Source organism: Musa acuminata, chromosome BXJ3-2 (assembly GCF_036884655.1).
Source record: "Musa acuminata AAA Group cultivar baxijiao chromosome BXJ3-2, Cavendish_Baxijiao_AAA, whole genome shotgun sequence".
Lineage (NCBI taxonomy): Eukaryota > Viridiplantae > Streptophyta > Magnoliopsida > Zingiberales > Musaceae > Musa > Musa acuminata.
Window position 1 is genome coordinate 31,362,429 of NC_088350.1, and position 24,310 is coordinate 31,386,738.

Consider the following 24,310-nt stretch of genomic DNA (forward strand, 5'->3'; position numbering starts at 1 on the left):
GAGAATATCCACTGATGTCTTCGCAAAATCTTTGATCTTTCTCGCAATATCTGCATGGATCTTTGCCACAATCACCTTGACGATGACAGTGGCAAATCTTTCTTAAAGTAGATATCATGTTGCCGTCGTCCACAAGTGCATGATCACATGTATATGTCCGTCACAAGGCTATGGTTCTAAGGTGGGTAATTAAGAAGGGATTCATACGAGATGTGGCAGAAGATACATCAGGTTACGTGATGAATGCTGTGGACGTTCCACAGATGGATCGCAGCGTGTGCATGCATGGCGTGGGTTACGTACGCACGTACGTACTCCGAGATATGAGCTACAGCGAGGTCGTAAATATTTGCTGCCCGGGTGATAACAGTGCTTTGGGGTCGTATCTTCTCTTCAGCTGCACAAACGTATCCCATTTGAGGCCGAAGTGCTTCTTCCAGTCCGCCTGTGTCGTGTAATGCGGCAAATACTGCTTGAATTCGATCCCTGCCTGGTTGCAGAACCTCAATATTTCGTCGTTTTGGTCGTCTAAGTGCTTCCAGTCGTCCATCGTGGCAGATCTCAGGAAACCGATGGCGTAGAATATGTATTCGTCCGGGATCGTCACTGACATCTTCTCATCCCACCTGCAATCGCGAGTTAGCAGACTCGGAATTCTTGACGAGGAAAGAGACGAGTTTGTTCCACGTACTTGCTCCTGTTCATGGGGGAGATGAGGACCGTAGCCATGGGGGTGTTGTTCTCGATCAGGATTCCCCGGAAGATCCCAGTCTCGAAGTCTCGCATTCTGGACTTGGGCACGAACAGGTTCAGCCATGGATGGGGAACGTCCCACAGGCCCATGGGACGCAGCTTTATCTCGTCATGGTGAACTCTGTCGAGGAAACGGAGGTAGGAGACGTCTTTCGTGAACGCGAAGCCAGGGACAAAGCTCAGCTTTTTAAGCAGCAATTTTAGCTTCTGTCGAACGAGTCAGTGATTAAGACTGGAGAGACAACCTGATATATTGTTTTCTATTTGTTGGAGGAGGCAACAATCACACGGGCATGAGGCTGCATGCATGCATGCATGCATGAGCCACCAAAAACAACATGGGTGGACAAATCAAGGGAATCTTGGTGGTAGAATCAAGTAGCCCATGGGAGGATACGATGACGGGGAACTTTTCTATGTCCTGTAGCTGCATGAGAAAGAGGAAGCAGCAGTGTTGTTACCTGATCAACCAAAGAGGCCGTGGCTAACTCATAGTATATAGCTCCTTCCAAGAAGTAGATTGCACCGAACTCAGCTGCGAGCACTTTGATCTTCTCCGAGTCTCTCTCTGAGAAGAAGGAAGAGTTAGCTGCTCCATTCTTCATAAGCAGCTGTCCCTCCACGTAATCGAAACCTTCGCCCGAGATGGAGATCAGTAGCTCCTGGTCGTTTATGAAGGAGCCGAAGTCGGTGTAGATGAACCGCACCCACCGGACCCGTTGCGGCGCTGGTTCCACGGCGATTCGAGCTCTGGTGATGATGCCGAGTTGGCCGAGTCCTCCCAAGACCCCGTAGAACAGGTCTGAGTTGACATCACGGGAGCATGTCACCATGTCGCCTTTCCCTGTCCAAGAAGAACATGACGTCAAAAGAGAGTGTAACAGAGGACATCGAAGAAAATGAAAACAGAGGTCAGAGTGATTCGTGAATGCGTAGAGGTGCGAGGTACCGGTGATGACATCGAGTTCATGAACGTTGGAGATCTGCGGGCCGTGCCGGAAGGCCTGGCCGCTTATGCCGGCGTTCGAGAGCGTGCCGCCGACAGTCAGGTAGAGGTAATCAGTCCACGAGCGGGGTGCAACGCCATGCTCGAGCGTCTCACGCAGGACGTCGATCCAGAGCTGCTCGCCTCCAGCATCGACGTACAGGAGCCGGTGCACGTCGTCCAGCGGCACTTTGATCCGGTCGCAGCGGCGGGCCCTGCGGCTGCGGCCTAGCGATGCCATGTCTACCACCACGCCACCAGGGGCAAAGGCCTGGCCCCTGATCGAGTGGCCGTGGCCTCGGGCGGCTATAACGAAGGGCCGGGGGGAGGCGTAGGAGAACCGGACGAGGGAGGCGATGTCGTCGGGAGACGACGGGTAGAGCACGGCCGCAGGTGCCGCTTCGGTGAGGCGGCCATAGTCGATGGAGAACCGGGCGGTGGCGTTGGGACCATAATGGAGATCGTCGGCGATGTCGAGGGAGAGGAGGCCCTGAGGAAGGGTGGCAGGCCATGGCCTGAGCTGGCCAAGTAAAGAGAGGAAGCTAATTACGAAAGAGAGAGCCATCACAAGGAAGGTTGATGACATGAGGCCAAGTCTTCGCAGCGCCATTTTGCTCATGGATTGGAATTGGATGGAAGAGTGTGGAGACGGGAAGAGATAGGTGAGGTACTTAAAGTGCATAGTGCAACTGTTGGCTCACTCGAGAAGATAGGATTTCTCGATGATGAGTCAACAAAATCTCGGAATAGGATCGCGATGTCCCATTCGGATGATCTGCTAGATTTCATGGACGATATATACGAGGTTTCGTGTTGGGAGACATATGGTGGGGATCTTTCTAGAACTTGGAATCGAGCCCTAAATTGATATCTTATAGTTTAATGAAGTCATAATGATTAATATTTATTTTAAATTTATTTTTTTATTGAATTATCAGTTTGATGAATGAAATTTGACTAAATTATTTTTTAAAAAAAATTACTTTTATGTATATGGATTATATTGAGATTATATTTTTGATGAATGTAATGGGTGCATAGGTAAAAAATAATATTTTTAAGGTTATCTATGAAATTATATTTTTTTGAAAAAAATTTAGAACTCACCCTTTTTCATTTATGAAATATAAAAAAAAAGGCCCAGTAAAACCAAGTAGGAGTATCCAAATAAAAAAAAACACACAAAATTTAACACCAAAAACAACTCAAAAAATTTGAAATATTTGTATGCCACATTGAATAATGAAGCTCAAATCAGAACATATTTCAGTTTATAACATAAATGAAAACATACATTGGAAACATATACATATATATAGTCCTATTATGGCTTCATAGAACAAGACTTAGAGAGTGGAAGGAGAAGCGTGAAGGAGAAAATAACAGGATTCGAGGGTCTAAAATAGATGAGATCTTATATTGTAGAACTTGAGCCCACGCAATTATGAGCTATCCTACCCCATCTCTCTCATACCACGCTTCACATTTATTGATTTAAAATCTATCAATAGGGATGCCAATTTCAATTCAAACCAGCAGTGCACTGATTCAATTTGAGTAGATTAGATCGAGTTAAGACAATACTGATATTACTAATATTATTCTGATGGTAATGCCTCGACTCATCTATCTTATATTATTGACAATTATCATAGAAAATTTTAAGAATGCCAAGCAGTAAAGTTAGATCATTGCAATATTAGCTGGCTTAGTCGATAAGGATTTTATAAGATGATAGAAAATAATTATTTTTTGTGTGGGTAGGATGGTACCTATGTGTATTTTAATGTTGTTAGAGGTAAAATAAGTAGCCAACCCTAAACATCAATTGTGATTTGGTAGGTTTAAAGTTGCAAATAATCTTAAATCAGTACTAGAAAATAATATCAAGCATGTTTGGTTGCTTCCTTCCTTTTACTCCTAAATTAGGTTGCATTGCATTTGTCAGTGCAAGTTGTGTTTAATTGTTTGTAGATTGAGGCTAAATTAGAACCCCATTGCATCACATCTTCCTACTATTTTGTGTTGGTGTTTTTGTAGTTTTGACCATAGACTGTAATGATGACAAATCTTATTCTTCATAATTTGATCAATAAGAGGACAATCCTTGTTTGTCTTCTTTTTCTAATGATTTGAGTTACTAGAGTTTGGACCAATATGGAAAATATATATAATTATATACAAAGAAAATATCACCAAAAGCTAAAATTTGTCACTCAAAAGCAAAAATTTGGATGTGTATACATATAATATCATTAAGAAGACAAAGATTGAGACTCTGTCAATCTCTGAGCAGCCTCTCCTAGATTGATGCCTCATTTTCATGGATGTGCTTCTCCTGTTCATGTGAGATCTCACTTGTGGTGAGCAAGGAAAAAGTCTTCTGTGCTCTTTCAACAGTTGGGGAAAGGCAAAAGCTTCTACTTTCCCAATTGCTTGTTTTCAGCTCAAAACATGCATGGGGTCACTTGCAGTGATGCCATCAGATGACATGTTTCTTTATTTCTCTTGGGGTCTGTGGTATCTCCCCAAGATATGATTCCTCATGTCCTCCATCACTTGCTATTCCTTTTCATGATACACATGTTTCATCCATTGGCTGAAGCTTTTATTAGTAACAGTTGTATAGCACTTGGACAAATCTTTTGATGAACCAATTGTTTTATGATCATGAAATGCCACAGGGATTTGAGGAGATTTATGATGAGCTGATACAATCTTAGATGGATCATGATTCTGCACCACATGGTTCTCTTGCTCATATTGAAATTGGGGTGTTCTGGACTAAATTATATTGCTGAGTCAATACTTAAAATCTTTGTTAGATTTCCTCAGATTTTGGGTAGATTTGTTTCTGACCAAATCTTTGTGGAATTTGGATGCTCAAGTCTTCGATGAGAAAGCAGAGGGCTTTGATTTGTTCATGCAAGCGTTAGGACCAAAGGTTATGACAGGATATCATCACCTGCTCTTTGACTACTTGCTTTGATCTAACAAATTCATTAATGGAATGGGTTCTCTATTTCCTTGATGAAGAATAGCGAGCTCAATGCTCTGAAGCTTCAGTATCTGTTATTTAAACCGAGGCTTGCTGGCATATCAGTCTCTCTGTTTGAGATTATTATTGATCGATTCATGCATTATTGCTATTACCTCTCAACAATCACGAGTTTGAGATGTTCAATGCTCTTCAAACCTTACACTGAGCCGAATCATTCTCCTTTGTGATCAATACCAGACTCTGAGCTGTTGCTCAATCATATATAGTTCAACATACAAGGGAGAGATCCTCTTGCAAGATGAGGCTGACACCTCCATGAAACTTCTGAAACAGCTGTTATGGCTCAAGAAGATGGTTGCATGTATGGCTAATTCAAACGATGAAAGGATAAGGAAAAGGGTGGCTACACCTTGCATCACTTGGCGTTCAATTTCCTCTTCTTCTTTTTCTTCTTGATAGAGCTCTTACATTATCTTATCTTTTTCCTCTGAAGAAAGAGTAGGAAGTCTCTCCCTTCATACAGACCTTATCTCAATGCCACAATGGCCAGCGAAAGGCTTCTATCATATCTGGCTTGGGACCATAACACTAAGCTATCACTAGTTTGAAGTCACATTATCTTGTAATAGTGTACTGATGGAGAATTAGAGAGAACAGAGAGAGCAGTGAAGTTGGTGGCTGTCTGCTATCAAAGATGCATAAGAACATCATTCTTTGTGTGTGAATTGGGAAACTGATATTGCCCTACATACATAAGAATAAAGATGCACTTGCCCTCATCAATCTGCTAATATGAAAGGTTGGATCTACTCATTCAGGCCAAAGTTTTCAGCATCAGTGCTCTGCATTAGAAGCCATCCGTGTCTTCATCAGTTATTCTTGATAGCCATGTTTGGTGGTGACTTCCTGTGTCTATCCTGATGAACATGATACTGTTTCATCGACTGCAAGGTCAGCCATGGGCCACTCAGCCATCTATGGTCATGGCCAAGCCATTCATCTTATCCTAATATGTTCCATGTTACCTTGTTGTTGTCAGGAACACAACTGATGATTTCCTGATAACCGAGCGCGCTAATTCAGTGCATGATCTTTGTGGCATGCAGTCAAGCTATTTCAGTAAGAAAAGGTCATGGCTTCTTTCACAGATCTAAAACATGTAAACTTGGATGCATATGATGTCTAAGGTCTGGTGGTTGAACCTTCCAATGGACAGCTGACTCACATTTAATGAGTAGATATAGATATCTAACAAAAGATTGCTACAATTCCTTGCTGAACTACATGTCTTTTATCCTTTATTTGGATGCTGAACTGAAGGAATGCTAGAATCATTCCTTTTAATGTAACATACAATTCAAGATGAGATCAATAGATGGAAGCAATCAGGTCAATCTTTTCGGTTTCAAGACAATATAACTGGAAGTATCAAAATCAGTTTCAGAGATTTAATGAGGTGGTAAGATACTAATAACAGTTAGTTCTTGAAAGACACAGATAACCATGAGTGTGGTGATGACTGGGACTGGAAGATATGTAGATGTACATGGATTTGCTTGCATTGCATCTGAAATATATGGTAAACAAGCATCAACAAACTGCAATGGTGTGTTCCCTCATGGTTCTTCTCCTTTTCTTTCAATTTCTTTTTGGATATATAGCAAGAAGGGGTATGTTCATGAGAAAGAAGGTTAGACTGGCTTGATGGACAAGATCTGTCAAGGTCCTGAACTTTGTGAGGTGTGGTGAGGCTAATATGCCGCACTCTGTGAGGGTCTTCAGATCTGAACAGATCAGTGGTCTACAGCTCAAGAAATATCCACAGGAGCTTTGTGTTCGTCTTGAGAAGGTGGAGGTGTAATGGTGCAAACAAGATTGTGTTATTGCTGCTCAAACTTGCACCTTCACTTGATCGAATGAGATAGGAATTGATGACAAGATGCATTTGGTGGTTCACTTTTGACAACACATGGTTGCCTCTATCGAAAAATTGGATAGGCACACAGAAGCTCACTAAAATATCTTAGAAGAGCTTACTTTCTGAATTATGTTTATGTTGATAAGAAAAAAAGCTCACTTTTTGAATTCTGTTTATGTTGATAAGAAAAGATTTCATATCTTCTTCTTCTTCTTCTTCTTCTTCTTCTTCTTCTTATCAAAGAGAAGAGGAATCATTCCCATGAACTGTAAATGATGCTTTTGTGATCAAAACTTATATGGAGGCAATAAGCTGCTAGGAAACCAGCAGGTTCAGAATAAGAATCACCTCTTGCTTTACCACTTCTTCTTTTACCCATACTAATCAATTCTGGGTAATTTAACCTTCCTAATAACGTCAGATGCATTAGATATTCCACAGACACAAGAACGTTTTCATTGAATAATTATAGTGTGCCAGGCATTTGGAGAGGTTTAGAATAAAACAAGAAACATTGGGACCAGATGGCAGAGGTCGGCAAAGGGAATTAGTAGCTCTTTGCTGAGTTGCTATTGACCTCTTTGTTCCTTTCTCTTTTCTTCTGTTGTAGAATGATCTTCATAGATAACCTAATGTTTCATTTGTTTTCACTTTCTTAACAGATAAATTAAAATATCTTGTCAACATTTTATACTTCATTTAGCCATAGTTCTTCCTCTGAACCTAAAAGTTAGCTTTAGTGGCATAACTAATTGCATGGTAGCATCATCTGCATCTTAATATGGACCCTTAATAGTTTTCACTGTACAGAACACTGCTATAGTTCATGTGAAATTCTATCAAGTGCTTCCTAAATTAATGGGTTTTATTACTCCCCAAAAAACCTTTTATCAAATTTCCAGTAAGATAATTCATTGTGCTTTTTGCTGCCTACTGGATATATAAAAAGTGAAAGAGGAGTATGGGGATGGAGGAAAGTCTCCTATCAGAGTACTTCAACAATAACAGGAAAGTGACACCAACAATGCCTTCCATCTAGCTTAAAACAAAGAGCAAAATGGACCACTTTTTTGTAGTCTTCTTCTCACCCTATTCTTCTCTTGTCCTTGAAATGGGATTCCCTCAATCTCTCTCTTGTATCTCAGTGCATCTAGAGTATATCAATTTGCACTGACAGGCATGCCTAAGCATCCAATTATCTTGGCCACATCAACCAATGCTTTTTCCTTGAATGGTCCACCGCCCAGTGTTCAGTTTACTAAATTAACTCTTCTGAAATGAGAAAACCAATCTCAATGAAAATTGAGCAAATGTAAGATAGTTAATCATTCTAGTTTTTATCTTACTGCCAAAACTTTATATTACTTGGCTTTTGGAAGGCATCAGTAGGAAGACAACTAAGAATCTAGTAGTGCTTCAATTGATGGACTCAAAAGAAACAAAGGTTTAAATATTATGGTAGTTGAGGCAGCTGTCTCAAGGAAGCTCCTATTATTGATCATGGCATAAATAAGTCTTCGATCTTCGGAAAATTAGGTAGTATGACCACATTAAGTTGCATGATTTGTAGCATCACATGTGTTGATTGAGTTGTTATGGTATCCCCACAGAGGGAGGTGAGGGAGCACCACTTTTGCAAGTGTTGCTGCAGTGGGACCTGTGATTTATGCTGAGCTACCCTCCTTCCTAACAATATGGACTCAACAACTGAGGAATCTGAAGGACTAGGAGCTATATAAAGATGCAACAAATATGCATGTACAATGCATGAGGAAAGGGTCAACAAGAAAGAAGAAAAGAGAAGATTATTGGGTGTTTCTGCAAGTCTATTTAGATTTTAGCATCTAGTTTTACAGCATGACAAAGTAGGTCTGATTAAAATCAAGTTTGGTCACCCAAGTAGGTAGATATCTCACAGAATTAGCTACCTTGATTTCACACCATCATTAGATGTGGAAGCTAGCATAATGGATAGTCCAAGTGTTTATTGATGAATTAAACTACAACCAAATTCTTAAGCAAACCCAATTGGCTCATTCACCTAGCTTTTGCTGGTGTTAATATGAAAGATCACAAGGGGATGGTCTTAATAAGTTGTTGATATGATTAGCAGCTGTTGTACCCTTTTGTGTCTTAGGAGTCTAAGACAATGAGTATACTGATGAGTTTAATACCTCATTTTGTATGCATAAATAGAAAAAGACCAAAATAAGACAATCACTCCAAAGTCTGATGCCGATGCCATGTACATTGAAACAATGGACCACACAAGATTATATTAGCAGGAAACTGATACCATACAGACAGGAGACCTACAATATTTTGCAGCCTAGCAAGTTTGATTCTTGTTTGAGTTGGTGCAATGTCTTCTTCAAGACACTTGATGCCTGCTTTACATACAGGCAAAGCTAGAGTTGTGCCAAACGAGCTGTGATCCTTTTGAAGTGACTGATGACCAAAGCTTGCAGCATGAGCATCAAACCAAGATGTGTGAATCACAGGATAAGACAGCTACTTGAGTTACCCAAATAAAAATTAACAGATTAATGCTGAAGCTCTTATAAAACATACTGATAAAGAAAATATTGATCCAGAGTTCTAAAGCATCAACATAAAAAGGCTCTGTTCACTCAATCCAAGAGTGAATCAGATACAAAAACTATGGAAACTTCCTGTTTCTCCATTTATGCACCAATTCTTATGTAAATAATCTCAGTGATTAGTGACAAAGGTTAATTTTCCTACTCAACAACTCATGCATTGCCTCCTCATTCAGTGCGCAGTTTTTTCTAGTGTTTGAACTGTCTCTGTTTAATCTGTACACTAGTCAGTAACATGCAGTTATTTTCCTCCTTTTTGGATGGGATTTGGCAGCTTACAGTCTCAAGATCAGCAGAATTATATAGCAACTTCTTTCTCAATATCTTGATGCCATCTCTTGCACATTGCTAATCAAAAGTCACAAGGAAACAGAGCAAGAGAACAAGCTATTGCTTCTCTGCTCATCAGTGTCCTGTTGGCTGGTTCAGAGAGCTTCATGGGACTGCTCCATAGAGAAGAACATGAGTGGTGGAATGAAGCCTCCATGTCATTGTGGGGCTATGGGACCCACCTTTCGTCTCCAGTCCTCAGCTCACTCTCACCCCTCCGGTATTAAACCTCAGTGGCATCCCCAGCTCACACTCCACAGTCTTTCTTTCCCTCTCCTTCTTTCTGTCTCTGTATTTGTGCTGCCATTAGTCAATAGTTTCATCAACTCTTCTCTAGTTAAGAAGAAGATGGAGAGCAGCATAGGGAAGAAAAGAATAGCATAAAAGATAAAGCAAAGAAAAGAAGGCGGCAAAATATTGTAGATACAAAAATATCATTTCCTAGAATTCTCCACTCATTGTCTCTTTCTGTATAAAAGGAGAGTCTTTGGAAGCCAAGAATACTCATCGGCCATCATGGGCGTCGAGCCTATACCGGTGGGACGCAGCCAAGGACGGTCGGCGCTGCTGCTGCTACTGGCGGTGGCGGCAGCGGTAATGTTGTCGTCGCCGTGGCTCGTCACTCCAGTCGATGCCTCAGTTTCCTACGACCGCAAGGCCCTCATAATCAACGGAAGGCGCAGAATCCTCATCTCCGGTTCCATTCACTACCCCAGGAGCACTCCGGAGGTACGGATTCCCCCCTTGTGGGAAATGTGGCTCCTTGGTTCCTTTATTTGCTGGCCTTTCACTGTTTTATTGCGCAAAGCTCTGATTTTTATCCCCCGGATCGCCTCCAGATGTGGCCAGATCTTATCCAGAAGGCCAAAGATGGCGGCTTGGATGTAATCCAGACCTATGTGTTCTGGAATGGGCACGAACCCTCCCCTGGCCAGGTTTGCAGCTTATTGAACCTTCCCCATCTCTCTCTTCTCAGTGTCTGCTGCTTTTTTCGCAGTATAAATGGAACAGCCTTAATTGTTTCCGGTAAATTTACCTTAGATTTGTAATCTTTCCTTGATTGGTGACAGTACTATTTTGGAGGGAACTACGACTTAGTTCGCTTCGTCAAGCTGGTGAAGCAGGCCGGACTCTACGTTCATCTCCGAATTGGTCCATACGTTTGTGCCGAATGGAATTTTGGGTAAGCTTCTTATCCACGGCCGTGAAAGAAGAAGCGGAATCAAATGCCTTCACTTCCGATCTGACGGTTTTGTTGTTTATCTTCTCTTTGGGGAAACAGGGGATTTCCTGTCTGGCTAAAATATGTTCCTGGTATCAGCTTCCGGACTGACAATGAACCTTTCAAGGTAAAATTTTCAAAAATTAAAAATTCTTTCTTTTTCATATAGTTCTAAAGATGTATTCTTTCCACCTTTGCTTGATCTCAAAGAACTGAGTCAGTGCTTTGTTCATCTACAAGGCGGCAATGTCAAAATTCACAGAAAAGATTGTCTCCGTGATGAAGTCTGAAGGATTATTCGAATCACAGGGTGGCCCCATAATCCTCTCTCAGGTAGCATTGAACCATTTTCGATTTTGTTGCATTGGTTTGTTAGCCAATGTAACCAGACAAACAGGAGAAATCGACATAAAGTATTGTACTTCTCTTCTAATGCATTTTCCTGTTCTTCCATGTTTTGTGCCTGATTTGAGCAGATCGAAAATGAATATGGTCCACTTGAGGATTATTATGGTGGTGGTGTAGCGAAGAATTACGCAAGCTGGGCTGCTCACATGGCAGTTGGCCTCAATACCGGCGTGCCCTGGGTCATGTGCAAACAAGATGATGCTCCTGATCCAGTTGTAAGTTCTAAAGGAGACGTTGTTCATTCATTGAATTTTCATGTTTGGTGCACTGTGCATCAACTCGAATAGGTTGCAAGCAGTGAGGCCCCAATGCACATGCCTTGAGCTTTCGATTCTCATGATTTGTCACATCGAGGAGAAAACTAGATTCATATTCCTCGTTACCCTGTCACATTCAACATTACTTTCTTTGATTTTATATACCAACTGAAATTGCGTAAGCATATGTAATACCTGATTACACCAACTAAATCACTTTGTTACACCAACAGTTTTCCTATGTTCTTGTTGAGGTCCAAGCTTATGTGTTAGGGAATAATTTGTGATGCAATGAAACTACTTTAACATATAACATATATATATTTATATGTATATGTATATCTCTTCCTGTAATCTTATTCTTGGATTTTAAATTTACAGATCAATACCTGTAATGGTTTCTACTGTGATGATTTCTCACCAAACAAGCCATATAAGCCTACTATGTGGACAGAAGCTTGGACTGCCTGGTAACTTTTCCCTTGGACAATTAGTTCAGCTCGACTCTTTGTTATATTTGTACACATATGTATTTTGCAAGAAGTCAGTCAATCTACAGCTTAGTGTATTTATTCGATCTAATTGTGAAAACAGGTACACTGCTTTCGGAGGGCCAGTTCCTGAAAGGCCTGTTGAGGACTTAGCTTTTGCGGTTGCAAGGTTTATACAGAAAGGTGGATCCTTCGTTAACTACTATATGGTGAGAAGTTGGATATTTTAATCCACATTTCTCTCAGTAATTAATAAAATTTCTACATAGTCTCTGAATATAAGCATTTTCATGTTTCTGTCAACTCCAGTACCATGGAGGAACAAACTTTGGTAGGACTGCTGGTGGTCCATTTATTTCAACAAGCTATGACTATGATGCTCCAATTGATGAATATGGTATGTAGCTTTGCTCCTGGTAGTGATATTTTTACAATATAGTTGTCTTATGACAAATATGCCTGTATTTGAGCTCTTGCATTTGTTGTGGAAAAAAATTTGGAGTTGACTGAATCATCTACCAACCATATGGTGTACATTGTTAGAGCTTAACATGCTTGTGATTCAATGCAAAAAAGTCTTACCAAAGGATGCTATTGTATTGTATACTTCACTTCTTGGTCAAACACTTTTAACGTTATGACCGTGCAATTGTATCACAAAAATATCTTCTTTCAGATCTGACACTCTCATTCTTTGAACTCCTCAAAAAGCCAGATCATGCGACCGAATATATGCAATAGAGCTCAGTTCGATGCTCAATTTTAATTTCCTTTGGCTAATGTTTACCAATTTTTGTACTCTTTACCAGGTCTCCTAAGGCAACCAAAATGGGGTCATCTGAGGGACATGCATAAAGCTATCAAGATGTGTGAACCAGCTCTTGTATCAGCAGATGCCACTGTGACAAAACTTGGAAATTATGAGCAGGTTCATCTCTTATGTGTTGCTGTACAACTAGCAGAAGTATTTCCAATTTTTGGACATTGGAACTAATTCTATATTCAATTACTTCCAGGCACATGTCTTCAGATCAAAGTCCGGTGCTTGTGCTGCATTCCTCTCTAACTACAACCCAAAATCATCTGCAATAGTTACTTACAATGGAAAGAAATATGATATTCCACCTTGGTCGATCAGTATCCTTCCTGACTGCAAAACTGCAGTATTCAACACTGCAAGGGTGAGAAATTTCTGATATTTATTGTTGTTCATGGTTGCCGTCACATTCTATTCTTGTTTTTGCACCACCAACTCACCTCTCTATTCTGAGTTATTCATTTCTTGGTTTGAAAGAATTTTATACTCGCTAATTCTTTCAAGGCATCCGAAAGTTTATTCTATTAGTTTTAAGTTTTGGTTGTAAGAGTCCTTGGTTTCTCTTTTAATATTAGAATTAAAAAGAATACTCCCATGGTTGCAATCTCAAGAATTCTGAACACCAGTATACAAATTATGATACAGGTAGGAGCTCAGACATCACAGGTGAAAATGTCACCGGTTGGCAAGTTTTCTTGGACGTCCTTCAGTGAAGAGACCAATTCATTAGATGATAACTCATTCACGAAAAATGGGTTAGTGGAACAGATAAGCATGACATGGGACCGGACAGACTACCTGTGGTACACTACATCGTGAGTAGCTAACTCATTACATTTGTGACTTTCACTCGCTGTTAGTTATATTAAAATCACTAACCTCCAGAAGTTAATACCTCACTTTTTTCTGTTTGCAGCATTGACATTGACCGAAATGAGAATTTTTTGAAGAATGGCCAGAACCCTGTTCTTACTGTGATGTCTGCAGGTCATGCTATGCATGTTTTCATCAATGGACAGAAGGCTGGTTAGTAGCTTTGGCTTATGGATAATTATATTTGAAAATATGCCTAATATTCGATGTGGCTCCAATAATTCACTTAAATTCCATGTTTGGCAGGAACTGTCTATGGCGGTTTAGACAGCCCGAAACTGACTTATACAGGAAATGTGAAATTATGGGCAGGAAGCAACAAAATCTCAATTTTAAGTGTAGCTGTTGGTCTACCTGTGAGTACATTTGTTTGGAAAATTTTCATGGAGTACCAGAATTTCAGATTTTCCACAAAGTTTAATTTTCAAACATATAACATAAAAAGAATATGATAACTAACCATTTCTCAAGTTCTATAACAATATACATGATGTTTTGTGGGGACATGAATGAAACCTTTTCATCTTGTCTATAGCAAATCTCATTGCAGAAAATCTGGTTATCTTATTTTGTCTCTTTCTGATTTGTTTCAGAATGTTGGTAATCATTTTGAGACATGGAATGTTGGTGTTCTTGGTCCAGTGACACTGGAAGGTCTTAATGAAGGAAGGATAGATCTTACATCTCTGAAATGGACTTACCAGGTTTTTCAAATGTGCACAACTTAGTTTCTTCCTAGGACTTGCAAGTTAGCAAGTTTCATGTGTGTGTGTGTTTGCAGATTGGTCTGAGAGGTGAATCTTTGAATCTTCACACAATTAGTGGCAGTTCTTCAGTTGAGTGGGGAGGTGCATCTATAAATCAGCCCTTGACTTGGTACAAGGTTAGTGTACCGCAGACCGCAGACCACAGACGAACTTGCAATGCGGAAAGATAATCTCCTAAAGTGCATTTTCCTGTCATCAGCTTCTTCTTGATTAACATTGTGTTAATCTTTGTCATCTTCCAGGCTTTCTTCAATGCTCCAGCTGGGAATGAGCCATTGGCATTAGATATGAGTAGCATGGGTAAAGGTGAAGCATGGATCAATGGACAGAGCATCGGTCGCTACTGGCCTGCCTACAAAGCATATGGTTCTTGTGGTGGTTGTGATTACCATGGCACATACAGTGAGAAGAAATGCCAAACTAAATGTGGAGAGTCTTCACAAAAATGGTAAGAGATCGGCATTCTTCTCTACCTGATCAAGTAACCGGTTTATGAACATCTAAAATTATGCAAAATCAAGTAAATGACTGAATAGTGATTTCAATCTCAGGTATCATGTTCCTCGCTCCTGGCTAAATCCAACTGGAAACCTTGTGGTTGTGTTTGAAGAGTGGGGTGGTAATCCAACAGGCATCAACCTGGTAAAAAGAACAGCCATATGAACAGGCTTGTTGCTGAAGCTATCTGCAGATAATAGCTGCAGAAGGGTGATTAAGTTAAAATAAATAAGATAAGATAGTATTCTTCTATGTCATCCATAAAACAAAGTTTCATGAGTTATTGTGATTAGTGGAGATGCAGGAACTGCAGCCACTGACAAAGAAGGTATTGCCAGGTTAAGTTTCAGCAAGTGTACCTATATTAGCATGTTCAACATGGCTTGTCAATAGTAATATCGGTAGCATTTAGCATTATACTGCTCATGAGACTCTGAATATAATGTTTGAGTCCAAGTGTGGACATCTAAGAATTGGTGGTAGCAAACTGTCGGTTTATATTCTGTAAGGGGTCAGATTTAAATGTCTACAGAGTTGAATGGTTGGTCTTGTTATTGCAATAACCAAGCATTGCTTTTATACTACTTAAGCTTGTAAGGACTATGATTCATGATATACTACCTTTATCTTTCAATGTGCAATGAATACTGATGCCCGATGGATGTTTGTTACATGCTTGTACTTCAAAACCATAAACTAAGAAGATATTGCTTGAGATGTGCTGCCTGTTTGCTATACAGGAAAGCTTGTAAGAATAATAATCCTTTGAAGAGAATTCTGATGGCATTGACAAAGTTGATATATCAAGATATAGAATTGACCTGTTTGAAAATTATTTTGTAGTGTAGCAGTCCTATATGCATCATACAGTAGCCTTCAAAGAACTATGAGACTTGAACACCACATGGTTTTGGTGGGGTGGGTGGTCAGTAGCCTAACTATCCTCTTAAGGACTAATTAAATGAAATATTAACTATGCTCTGATACACCAAACCAAACAGTGGTTCTCTTTTGGTGGTTGAGTAGTTCAGAGATCAGCAGGCAGTTCAATGATGATAGACAAAGAACAGAAGGGCCCCATGGCTCTTTTCTACTCCTTGAAAAATGAAAATTTTCTTGAGGCAACATAATTTGTTGGAGTGGGATGGATGCATTGGATGGTCAGTAGCTTTCAAGGAATCCATGCGACTTGGTTTCTTTTCTATGTCCCTCCAAGAAGATGTTAATTGATGTCCTTGTTGTGGCTCAGAAATTCTGGTAGTGGCTGACCAGCTGGTCTCCAAGTCATTTATCTATCTACTGTCATCCTGGGAGGCAGGCAAGAAGAAGGTTTTCACCAATAAAAATTCTTTTGCATGTTTTCTTTTGCAATGTGGAGGTGAAGCTGATGTATAAAGATTTAAAAGCCCTTATTTTAGCTGCTTGGAGAATCTCTATTTTTTTGCAGAAAAAATTTGAAAATGACAAGCAATCAAGCATTGCTGACAAGGATTTGTCAACTACAAAGAAGCATTAATCATATGTCATCATAAATTCAGAACTTTGGTACTTTTATTTATTTTTTTTCTGAAACAAAGATTAGAAAAACCACCAGTTTCCATTCATGAAGAATTCATTGCTGATTAACCAAAAAGTGAATTCTATGATAATAATCAGAAAATCTTTAGAAGAGATGATCTGTAAATTCTGCTAATTGTCTCATTTTAAGATATCAATTTGTCCCATTTATGCTCATTTCTGATTCTATTATATCTTTAAACATATCCCGGGTGTAGTATAAATTATAATATACTGACTCTAAACTTCTAAACTCATAATCTGTAGTTGATGCTATTTTCATAAATCTATCATTACTCACTAGATGAGGGAATCTGTTCTTGTAGCTAAAAGTCAGAATGAGGGTGGAAATAGAGGTAGGCCTTTTGGTCATATGAGTAAGCCTTGTATAGTTTATGCCAAGTCTCTCTCTCTCTCTCTCTCTCTCTCTCTCTCTCTATTCCTTATTCCATATCTTGTGCTTCTCCAACTTGTGCTGTCATAGTATCATGCACAACCACTGATCTCTCATTGAGGGATACAATAGCGACACAGTTTTTTCTTATGATTGTGATATAATAATGAATAAATAGTCATTCTGCTTCAACTTTACATAACTCCAAATCTTGTCACTGTTCCAGATATTTGACCTAAGTAATTCTCTTAAGCAAGGAATCAACCCTATTATCTCAATTTCCAAAATCACTTAAGAGAATTACTTAGGTCAAATATCTGGCTACAACTTACACAATGATTTAAATCCAGAATCTCTTTCTGAAATGAAGAAGGATGCTAACTACTAGGCCTAGACACAGATCATATTCTACAACTAATCTTTTGTATAAGGTGAAATATAATCTTAGAGTCTGGAAATTGAAATATGGGGAAAATGAAACATGTGAAATATAATGCTCCACAACCTCCATAACAAGTCATTGCATCAAGCACCAGAATCTAAACTATTTAAACAGAGAACCTGTAATGCATCAGTTTCTTCTTGTGCATACAGTACATCAATATCAAAAGCACAAAATATACCAAAAAAAGAGAACTAGCTAAAAGCTAAAGAAAGAGAACTTGCTAAAAGAGAAACATCTCTTCCATTTACTAGATATAATATAAGTTCACTAGAAGCAAATGCTAAAGTATCATTCAGCATTTAAAAAAGCGGTGGCAGTTAAACTGCCAATTACAACTTACAACAACCTAGAACTCAATGAAAAGGTGCAGCATAGTGCTTCTTGGTTCTAAAGTGAAAAAACCAACAGTGGTGAATTTGGATATTAGCAAAGAAGCCATTCAGTGTAACGCTTAACATAATCATGATTAATATAAATAAAATGCATACTAACATATGGTACAGCCATATTACAAGCAAGATGCATATAATTACCTTTTCAATAACTAGAAAGCTTAGGGAATCCTAAAATATATGGCACTGGACAGAAGAACCATTCTACTGCTTTGGTTAGATATTTAAAGTTTCTTCTGCAATAGATGACAGTAATAGAATAATTTGGAAGACATTCATCACTATACTATCAGAAATAGGTAAACTATTATGTATTAATCATTAACTCTCTTGATTTGGTTTCAAACTACTTCTCTGTCCTGGATATATCCTTCATAATTTACAGGAAAACATGAGAAAAATAACTGTCTTAGCAGCCAGGTCAAGTCAAGTCGTCCAAACAATCCTCCAAACCAGTAAATCTCTGCTGCAATTGAATGATATTTGATGCATATAAATTGTATTTGTGATCAACGATTGTGGAACTGAAAGAAGAAAATGCATCTAAGAATTTTACAGAAATGATACCTAGGAGTACCTAAAGTGCCCAAAATAAGCATTCATCTAACTGGTCTCAATATCACATACATATTCTCAAAAGTTAGTCTGATTCCGCAGAAGGACGGAACTGAATCCATCTTAGAGCCACAGATTATCAATCAACAAGCCCAAATGAGTAACAACTGCATTGGCAATAAAGGTAAAAAATGCAATTGTATGCATATAAAAGTCTCAGATTTCATTGTAGAAAGAAATCTACAAATTTGACAACATTTGTATTCATGATTTCAATATTTTACTGGCAAAACACAAGCATCTACTCTGCTGGGATCCAGATACTTCAGCTGTGTTTGGACAACTAATACTCCGTGATGAAATATATTGGCATCAATATCTAGAAGATGCTGATCTTCTATTTAATTTGGGTATCCCTCTTGAACTTCTCAAAGCATCTGCATACTTTTTCAGCTCAACTTTATCAGGAATGTAAGCATTTTCTTGATCAAGAGGATTCCTTTCACAACTGATTAATGAATGTTCTAAAAAGGATATTTTCATATAATCACATGATGTTGCACAATCCCTTCTACGAAGCAGGCCTTTTTCCTCCATTACTTCTTCCAGATCATGCTCCTGCAACCTTTGAATGTCTAAAGAGAGCCTAGAGTTATCTTGAGAGAAAACATCTTTATTACATTGTCCTTCAACTGTTTGTGCTTCTGTTCCTGCCAATGAATTCACTGCAGCCACTTTCTCTATCATGCATGATGATGAGCTATCATATGAATCCATTCCAATGGCATCATCAAAAGAACAGGTCGAGAAAGATGCTCTTCTTTCGGAACTTCCAGAGCTTGTATCTACGGCTGAAACTTTCTTACTGTGCTTGCCTTTTCCTAACACTATCTTCTTAAGTTTGTTAAGAAACTTTGCTTTATTTGAACTACCATGTTTTACCAAGGATGAGTTGTCAATTGACGTATCTTCAGGTTCTCCGGCAGATGCTTGTGAAGAAGAAGAATAATTTGAGTTGACTTCAAAATAATTCGAACTTTTTTCATCAGCACCCAAATTGGCATATTCCAGTATAAGTTGTTTGGCCTTCGTTTTGGATTTAACACTCAAACTCTTGCTAAGATCTCTTGCAAGTGTTTCTTCTGAAGGTGGCTGGTGATTCTTCAGCTCGTACCTTAAGCAAGCATTTACCCATCGAAGATACACCAGCTCCTCAACATCAGTGCACCGATCAATTTGGAGCTGTTCAATCTCCTCTATCAATTTTTCATTCACCTTCCTGAAGCGGTTGGCTTCCTCCAATGCTTCTGCCTGCAGTGAATTACAATTGGTTTATGCTATCAACATGTGCAAGTAAATAATTAGCAGCAGAAGCATCATAGTGCATGCCAACATGATGCTCAAACAATGGCAACAGATGAAGGGTTTGAACAGGTCAATAGGAGAAGGAACATGAGACAAATTTGGATTATATAAGAATACAAAACCATCTAGTTACAGCAGTTGACAACAGTTACTTGAATATGTTTTTACGGTACGTTAATCCATGAACAATTAGCAGGTTTGAAGAAGCAAAATAAGCAATGGTTTTGTAGCAGTCTACTCAAAAGGAAGAAGAACCGAGACAGACCTTTGCATCCTCACGAACTGCAGATGCAGTATTTTGTGTGGATTTCAACTTCCTCGCCAAGTCTGAATTCTCCTCTGCCAACCTTGAGTTGATCATTCTGAGATCCATGGACTCATGTTCCAGTTCCTCCAACTTCTTCAACTTGCTTTTGACCTCTGCATCATTCTCCACATCTTTCTGCTCCCTTTGCTGTAACGAACTGATTCTCTGGTGAAGGGAGACCATTATCTCTTTTTCCTTGTCCCTATCTGATTCCAACTTCTCATCCAAAAGCTTAATATGTTCCCTTGCAGCATCAAGCTCACTAATTGCTTTCGCATAGTCCTCCAGCTGAGCTTGTAGAGTCTGGTTGTCAGCCTGCAAAGACTCAATCTTTAACATGTACAACTTAGCCTCCATCGAACTAATCTTCAATCGATTCACAAGCTCTCTCACAACAGCTTCTTGCCCTTTCAGTCCATGGTAATCTAACAACTGTTGCTCAAGACACCTCTCCCTCTCCTGTAGGGACAAAACCAACTCCTTAAGATTTGTAATCTCTTGCTCCATCATGGCCCTTTCTTGCATCACAGGTTTCTCAGGCATGGTGGTAATTGGGGTGGTTTCCAGGTCCTTCCTTGTCACCTCAAATTCTTGCATTACAAGATCGTCAAATCCAGGCAAGAGAAAGCCTGCTTCTTCGCCTGTGGCAGTGATGGCGGTGCCATTGATAATCTCCATCAAATCCTCTTCCTTATAAACATAAAGGCTAAATTAAAACAAAGCAAATTAATGAACATGGCGATAAATAACATAAAGGCTTCCCAAAACTTACAGTTTTCAGGGTGCCGACTTCCTGTTGGAGGCAACCGCCGCTATCCTGCCCACCTGATTTCGACTCTGCAGCAGCTGTTTAAGAAAGGAAAAAGGATAATGGAAATCCATCATCAGATGTAGTCCAAGACAATTTTTGATCACTGGTTTGTATAGTTCACCAATTTCTAACATCAGACAGACAAAAAATTCAAATCTTGATGAAACCACAGATGGATGAAAAGAACCTGAGGGCGAGGGCCGACGAGAAGGCGGACGAAGGGAAGAGCGTGGATGGGGCCGGAGCTGGGAGACGACGAAGCCGGCCAAGGAGAGAGCAATGGCGATACCGACCCTGACGAACATAGGCTTCACGTCCCTCTTTCCTCTCACCACCAACTCCATCTGCTCACCACATCTCCGACCGCCATCAGCCGCCGCATTATCTGTCCCCGCGCTCATCTCTCCGCTCCAAGACGCTACCTTTGCACAGCCGCCCGCTTCCGCTCCCCTCAAAACGAGAAGGAGCGAGGGAAAGGCGACTCCTTTTGAGTCATCTCCTACACTTCGATACTACACCTCAGTACTTCTTGAGATCCGCAGCCTCCGAGGCGACGTTGGCGTTTCTTTGGCTTCCGCAGAGGGCGAGAGGAAGGTGGAGAACGAAGACCCGAAGACGTAATGGACTGGCGATCGCCGCAGGGTCTGCTAAGCCTTATTGTCTCGACCCATTTAAACAACTCTTAGCGCTCACCTGCCGGTCTTTGACTAATGAGGCCCGCTTTCACGGCCACAGTCCTCTCCAATCACAAGAAAGGTGGCCGATCAGGTGAGACAATTGAGTGAAGATAGCATATCTGTACATTTTGGGGGACTATATTTTGGCCTCTCGGTGAAGAAAGGTGGGAGCTTTAGACTGACTTCTTCAGTGCTTTGCTTTGTCTTATGGCAAAGCTTGTGTTTTGTGTTAGCTCATGTTTTCTTGTGCTTGCAAAAGCTTTTGTTCCATGCCACATCATCCTATGTTGCTTCCTTTATTGGATAGGATCATGAGAAGACTCCATGCTGTCACATGTTACATGGAAGTTTTCATGATTTGAAGGGCTTTTGAGGGAGAAAGGAAGAAGTTTTCAGCTCTTCTCCAATGTATAATTCATGTGAATCATTGAATAATGTGTTACATGTTTAAGGCATTTTTTTAGTGTGCTATTCCTCCCCACTTTCCATCAGCGACCTATCAGTACAAGTAGAAGGTTTGTCCGATGTGAGCTGGTTTGCTTGCTTGCTTGTCGAGACTTATTGATATCATGTAAAATCAGTAATGTAGAATGAGTAATGGAACTAATTAGCTAAACCTCTTTAGTGCTAGATTAAAAAAATCTGTATTGAAATCTTTCTAGTGATAAAAATAAAATATTTAATTTTATTTATCCTAATATGATTGACTTTATCGATCGAAGATATAGGCACTTGTATAAATGACAAAAAAAATGATAAACAAAAAGATAATTTCATGAGGAACTAATTATATATTATCTCGTATAGTTAGACCTATTTAGTATCCCAATCCCTAGGTTTAAAAAATCTATATTGAAATCTCTATAGTTATAAAAGTAAAATATTTAACCCCATTTACCATAACAGTTTCAACTTTACCGACGGAAGATGCATGAAAGACATTGCATCGTTCTGTCTCACCTACCTCCTCTTCCTCCTCCCTCCTCATCGTTTGCGATGCAAATGCCTCACTTACCTCCTCGTAGTCGATATTCGGATCGATATCTGTAAGGTCGATCATCACATCATTGTCATCGATCGTTACCATAACAACCACTATGGTGCCACCATTTGTCACGATTGTTGAATTATTTTTTTGTCCATTATTTTCGTATCATTTGTGCTATCACGTACTATATCTTTTATCCGTAAAACTATCTACGTTAAAGTAAATGAGATTAGATATTTCGCTTACATAGCTATAGGGATTTCAATATAATTTTTTTAAGTTTAGGGACCGGTATGCTAAAGAGGCATAACTACAAGGGATAATATGTAATTAGTCCATCATCATCATTGAAATTATCTTTTTATCTATCGTTTTGATATCATTCATGCACCTGCTGTATCTTTCATCGATAAAATTAACGATGTTAGGATAAATGAGATTAAATATTTTATTTTTATAATTATATAAAATTTAATATAATTTTTTTAAATATCGAGATCGAAATGCTAAAGAGATCTAATTAGATGGGATAATATATAATTAGCCATGAGTAACGAGCTAAATTTCTAATGTAAAAGCTCATGAGTATGTTTGAGTTTCATGCAGAATCAACGAGGACTATTCTCTCAGAACCGAAGAAGAAAAATTACTAATTCATATCCTTAACACAAAGGAAAAGTCGTCGAGCAATACATCAAAGTCTCTAAATAATGGAATGTAGTTCATTTGTGAGGATTTCATAAGTCTTCTAGTTTCTACAGTCTGTCAATTTGCTTAGGCATGACCTCTGCTTCGTGCTCAATTGGTCCATTGTATCATTGTATGTGTAATGGCACTTCACTAAGAGTTGTTTGTTCCAGAAGAACAACTAAGTAGCGCATGGTTTGAATGTTTATCCCATGGCATGATCATGAAAACAAACATTTGAACCCAATTGCCCAAAGGCCTTGATCAAGAGACGTACCAGTTTTTGGCTACCCAGACATCAGAATGAAGCAGCAAAAATCCACCTTCCTCATCAGATTCTGATTTGGAGTTTGCAACAGATGACTTGAAAGACTCATCACACTGGTTTTCCTGCCAAGAACCTGATGTTGAGTTGCTAGCAGAAGACAAAAAGAATTGGCGCCACACTTCCTTTTCTTCCTCATTTGTCTTCCTCACAGGTCTGGGAAGCGTCCACATCGCCATGAACTTTTGCAAGAACCTGAGTCAACATAGACTGATACTTTGTGCTTTCGGTGATTTGACCAAATCACCTCTAGAATGCACAGTGTGATCTCCTTTGGCAGCGTTTAGAAGCATCTGATGTTTGTTGGGCTGACAGCCCACCGATTCAATTAATAGTGGGCTTGAGCAGTCCACAGCCCATACTACTCTTAATCTAACCCTAAGTAACATTAGAGGCTACGTTTTAGAGGCGGAAAGAGAAAAATAAGACAGAAAAGAAATAGAAAGAAAGGGAAGAAGACAAGGACAACGCAGAGAGGCTGTTCTCAATCATCTAGCAATCTCATCTCAGGTTAAATCAAATCTACAGTAAATTCTTGCTATGATTACTTAGGAGGTTTTAGATATTGTGGACAGTGACGTGATCCTTATATCCCAGTTGTTCTCTTGAGATTGTTGATAGGGTTTAGAGCAAGAGATTGAGATTTGTATATTCATTATTCTCATAGTGGATTATCTCTAGTTTGCCCTGTGGTTTTTACCCTTTAGAGGGGTTTTCCACGTATATCTTGGTATTCTATTTGATTATGATTCCATTTAATTCCGCTGTGTATTATGATATTCTAGTATTTATTCATATACAAAGATTATTCTTGTTTATATCCCCATCAATGTTAACAAATCTATCTCGGTCCAACTGCTAATTCATGTACGTTCTACACTGTGCTT

General features: G+C 39.4%; 3 protein-coding genes across 3 annotated transcripts; 1 reads left to right on the plus strand and 2 right to left on the minus strand.

The window, feature by feature from the left end:
* Positions 1 to 12: 12 nt before the first annotated feature.
* On the minus strand, positions 13 to 2,430 carry LOC103976226 (cytokinin dehydrogenase 6-like). Its single transcript, XM_009391438.3, has 4 exons — positions 1,703 to 2,430; positions 1,215 to 1,597; positions 692 to 960; positions 13 to 626 (listed from the first exon to the last, which is right to left on the minus strand). Exons 1-4 carry the CDS (start codon positions 2,418 to 2,420, stop codon positions 329 to 331), a joined length of 1,668 nt encoding a protein of 555 aa, XP_009389713.2. The 5' UTR covers positions 2,421 to 2,430; the 3' UTR covers positions 13 to 328.
* Positions 2,431 to 9,840: 7,410 nt separating this feature from the next.
* On the plus strand, positions 9,841 to 15,591 carry LOC135630643 (beta-galactosidase-like). Its single transcript, XM_065137718.1, has 18 exons — positions 9,841 to 10,316; positions 10,427 to 10,522; positions 10,658 to 10,770; positions 10,870 to 10,936; positions 11,050 to 11,142; positions 11,286 to 11,432; positions 11,856 to 11,944; positions 12,069 to 12,174; positions 12,275 to 12,362; positions 12,775 to 12,893; positions 12,982 to 13,146; positions 13,428 to 13,597; positions 13,699 to 13,808; positions 13,902 to 14,011; positions 14,249 to 14,359; positions 14,437 to 14,538; positions 14,665 to 14,870; positions 14,974 to 15,591. Exons 1-18 carry the CDS (start codon positions 10,104 to 10,106, stop codon positions 15,083 to 15,085), a joined length of 2,217 nt encoding a protein of 738 aa, XP_064993790.1. The 5' UTR covers positions 9,841 to 10,103; the 3' UTR covers positions 15,086 to 15,591.
* A 2,906-nt stretch (positions 15,592 to 18,497) lies between these two features.
* LOC103975343 (protein CHUP1, chloroplastic-like) lies at positions 18,498 to 21,295 on the minus strand. Its single transcript, XM_009390281.3, has 4 exons — positions 20,934 to 21,295; positions 20,708 to 20,781; positions 19,894 to 20,625; positions 18,498 to 19,574 (listed from the first exon to the last, which is right to left on the minus strand). The coding sequence occupies exons 1-4, from the start codon at positions 21,145 to 21,147 to the stop codon at positions 18,636 to 18,638; spliced, it is 1,959 nt and encodes a 652-aa protein (XP_009388556.2). The 5' UTR covers positions 21,148 to 21,295; the 3' UTR covers positions 18,498 to 18,635.
* Positions 21,296 to 24,310: the final 3,015 nt, after the last annotated feature.

Bases quoted from the DNA above. Each gene is read 5' to 3' on its own strand.
- LOC103976226 (XM_009391438.3), bottom strand. From the start codon at position 2,420: ATGCACTTTAAGTACCTCACCTATCTCTTCCCGTCTCCACACTCTTCC. The intron at 1,598-1,702 runs GTACCTCGCACC...CTTCTTGGACAG, and splicing joins TGAACTCGATGTCATCACCG to GGAAAGGCGACATGGTGACA. The intron at 627-691 runs GTACGTGGAACA...TCGCGATTGCAG, and splicing joins TCCCCCATGAACAGGAGCAA to GTGGGATGAGAAGATGTCAG.
- LOC103975343 (XM_009390281.3), bottom strand. From the start codon at position 21,147: ATGAGCGCGGGGACAGATAATGCGGCGGCTGATGGCGGTCGGAGATGT. The intron at 20,626-20,707 runs GTAAGTTTTGGG...TATGTTTATAAG, and splicing joins AAGTCGGCACCCTGAAAACT to GAAGAGGATTTGATGGAGAT. The intron at 19,575-19,893 runs GTCTGTCTCGGT...AATTCACTGCAG, and splicing joins CAGTTCGTGAGGATGCAAAG to GCAGAAGCATTGGAGGAAGC.
- LOC135630643 (XM_065137718.1), top strand. From the start codon at position 10,104: ATGGGCGTCGAGCCTATACCGGTGGGACGCAGCCAAGGACGGTCGGCG. The intron at 11,143-11,285 runs GTAGCATTGAAC...TGATTTGAGCAG, and splicing joins GCCCCATAATCCTCTCTCAG to ATCGAAAATGAATATGGTCC. The intron at 14,539-14,664 runs GTTAGTGTACCG...GTCATCTTCCAG, and splicing joins AGCCCTTGACTTGGTACAAG to GCTTTCTTCAATGCTCCAGC.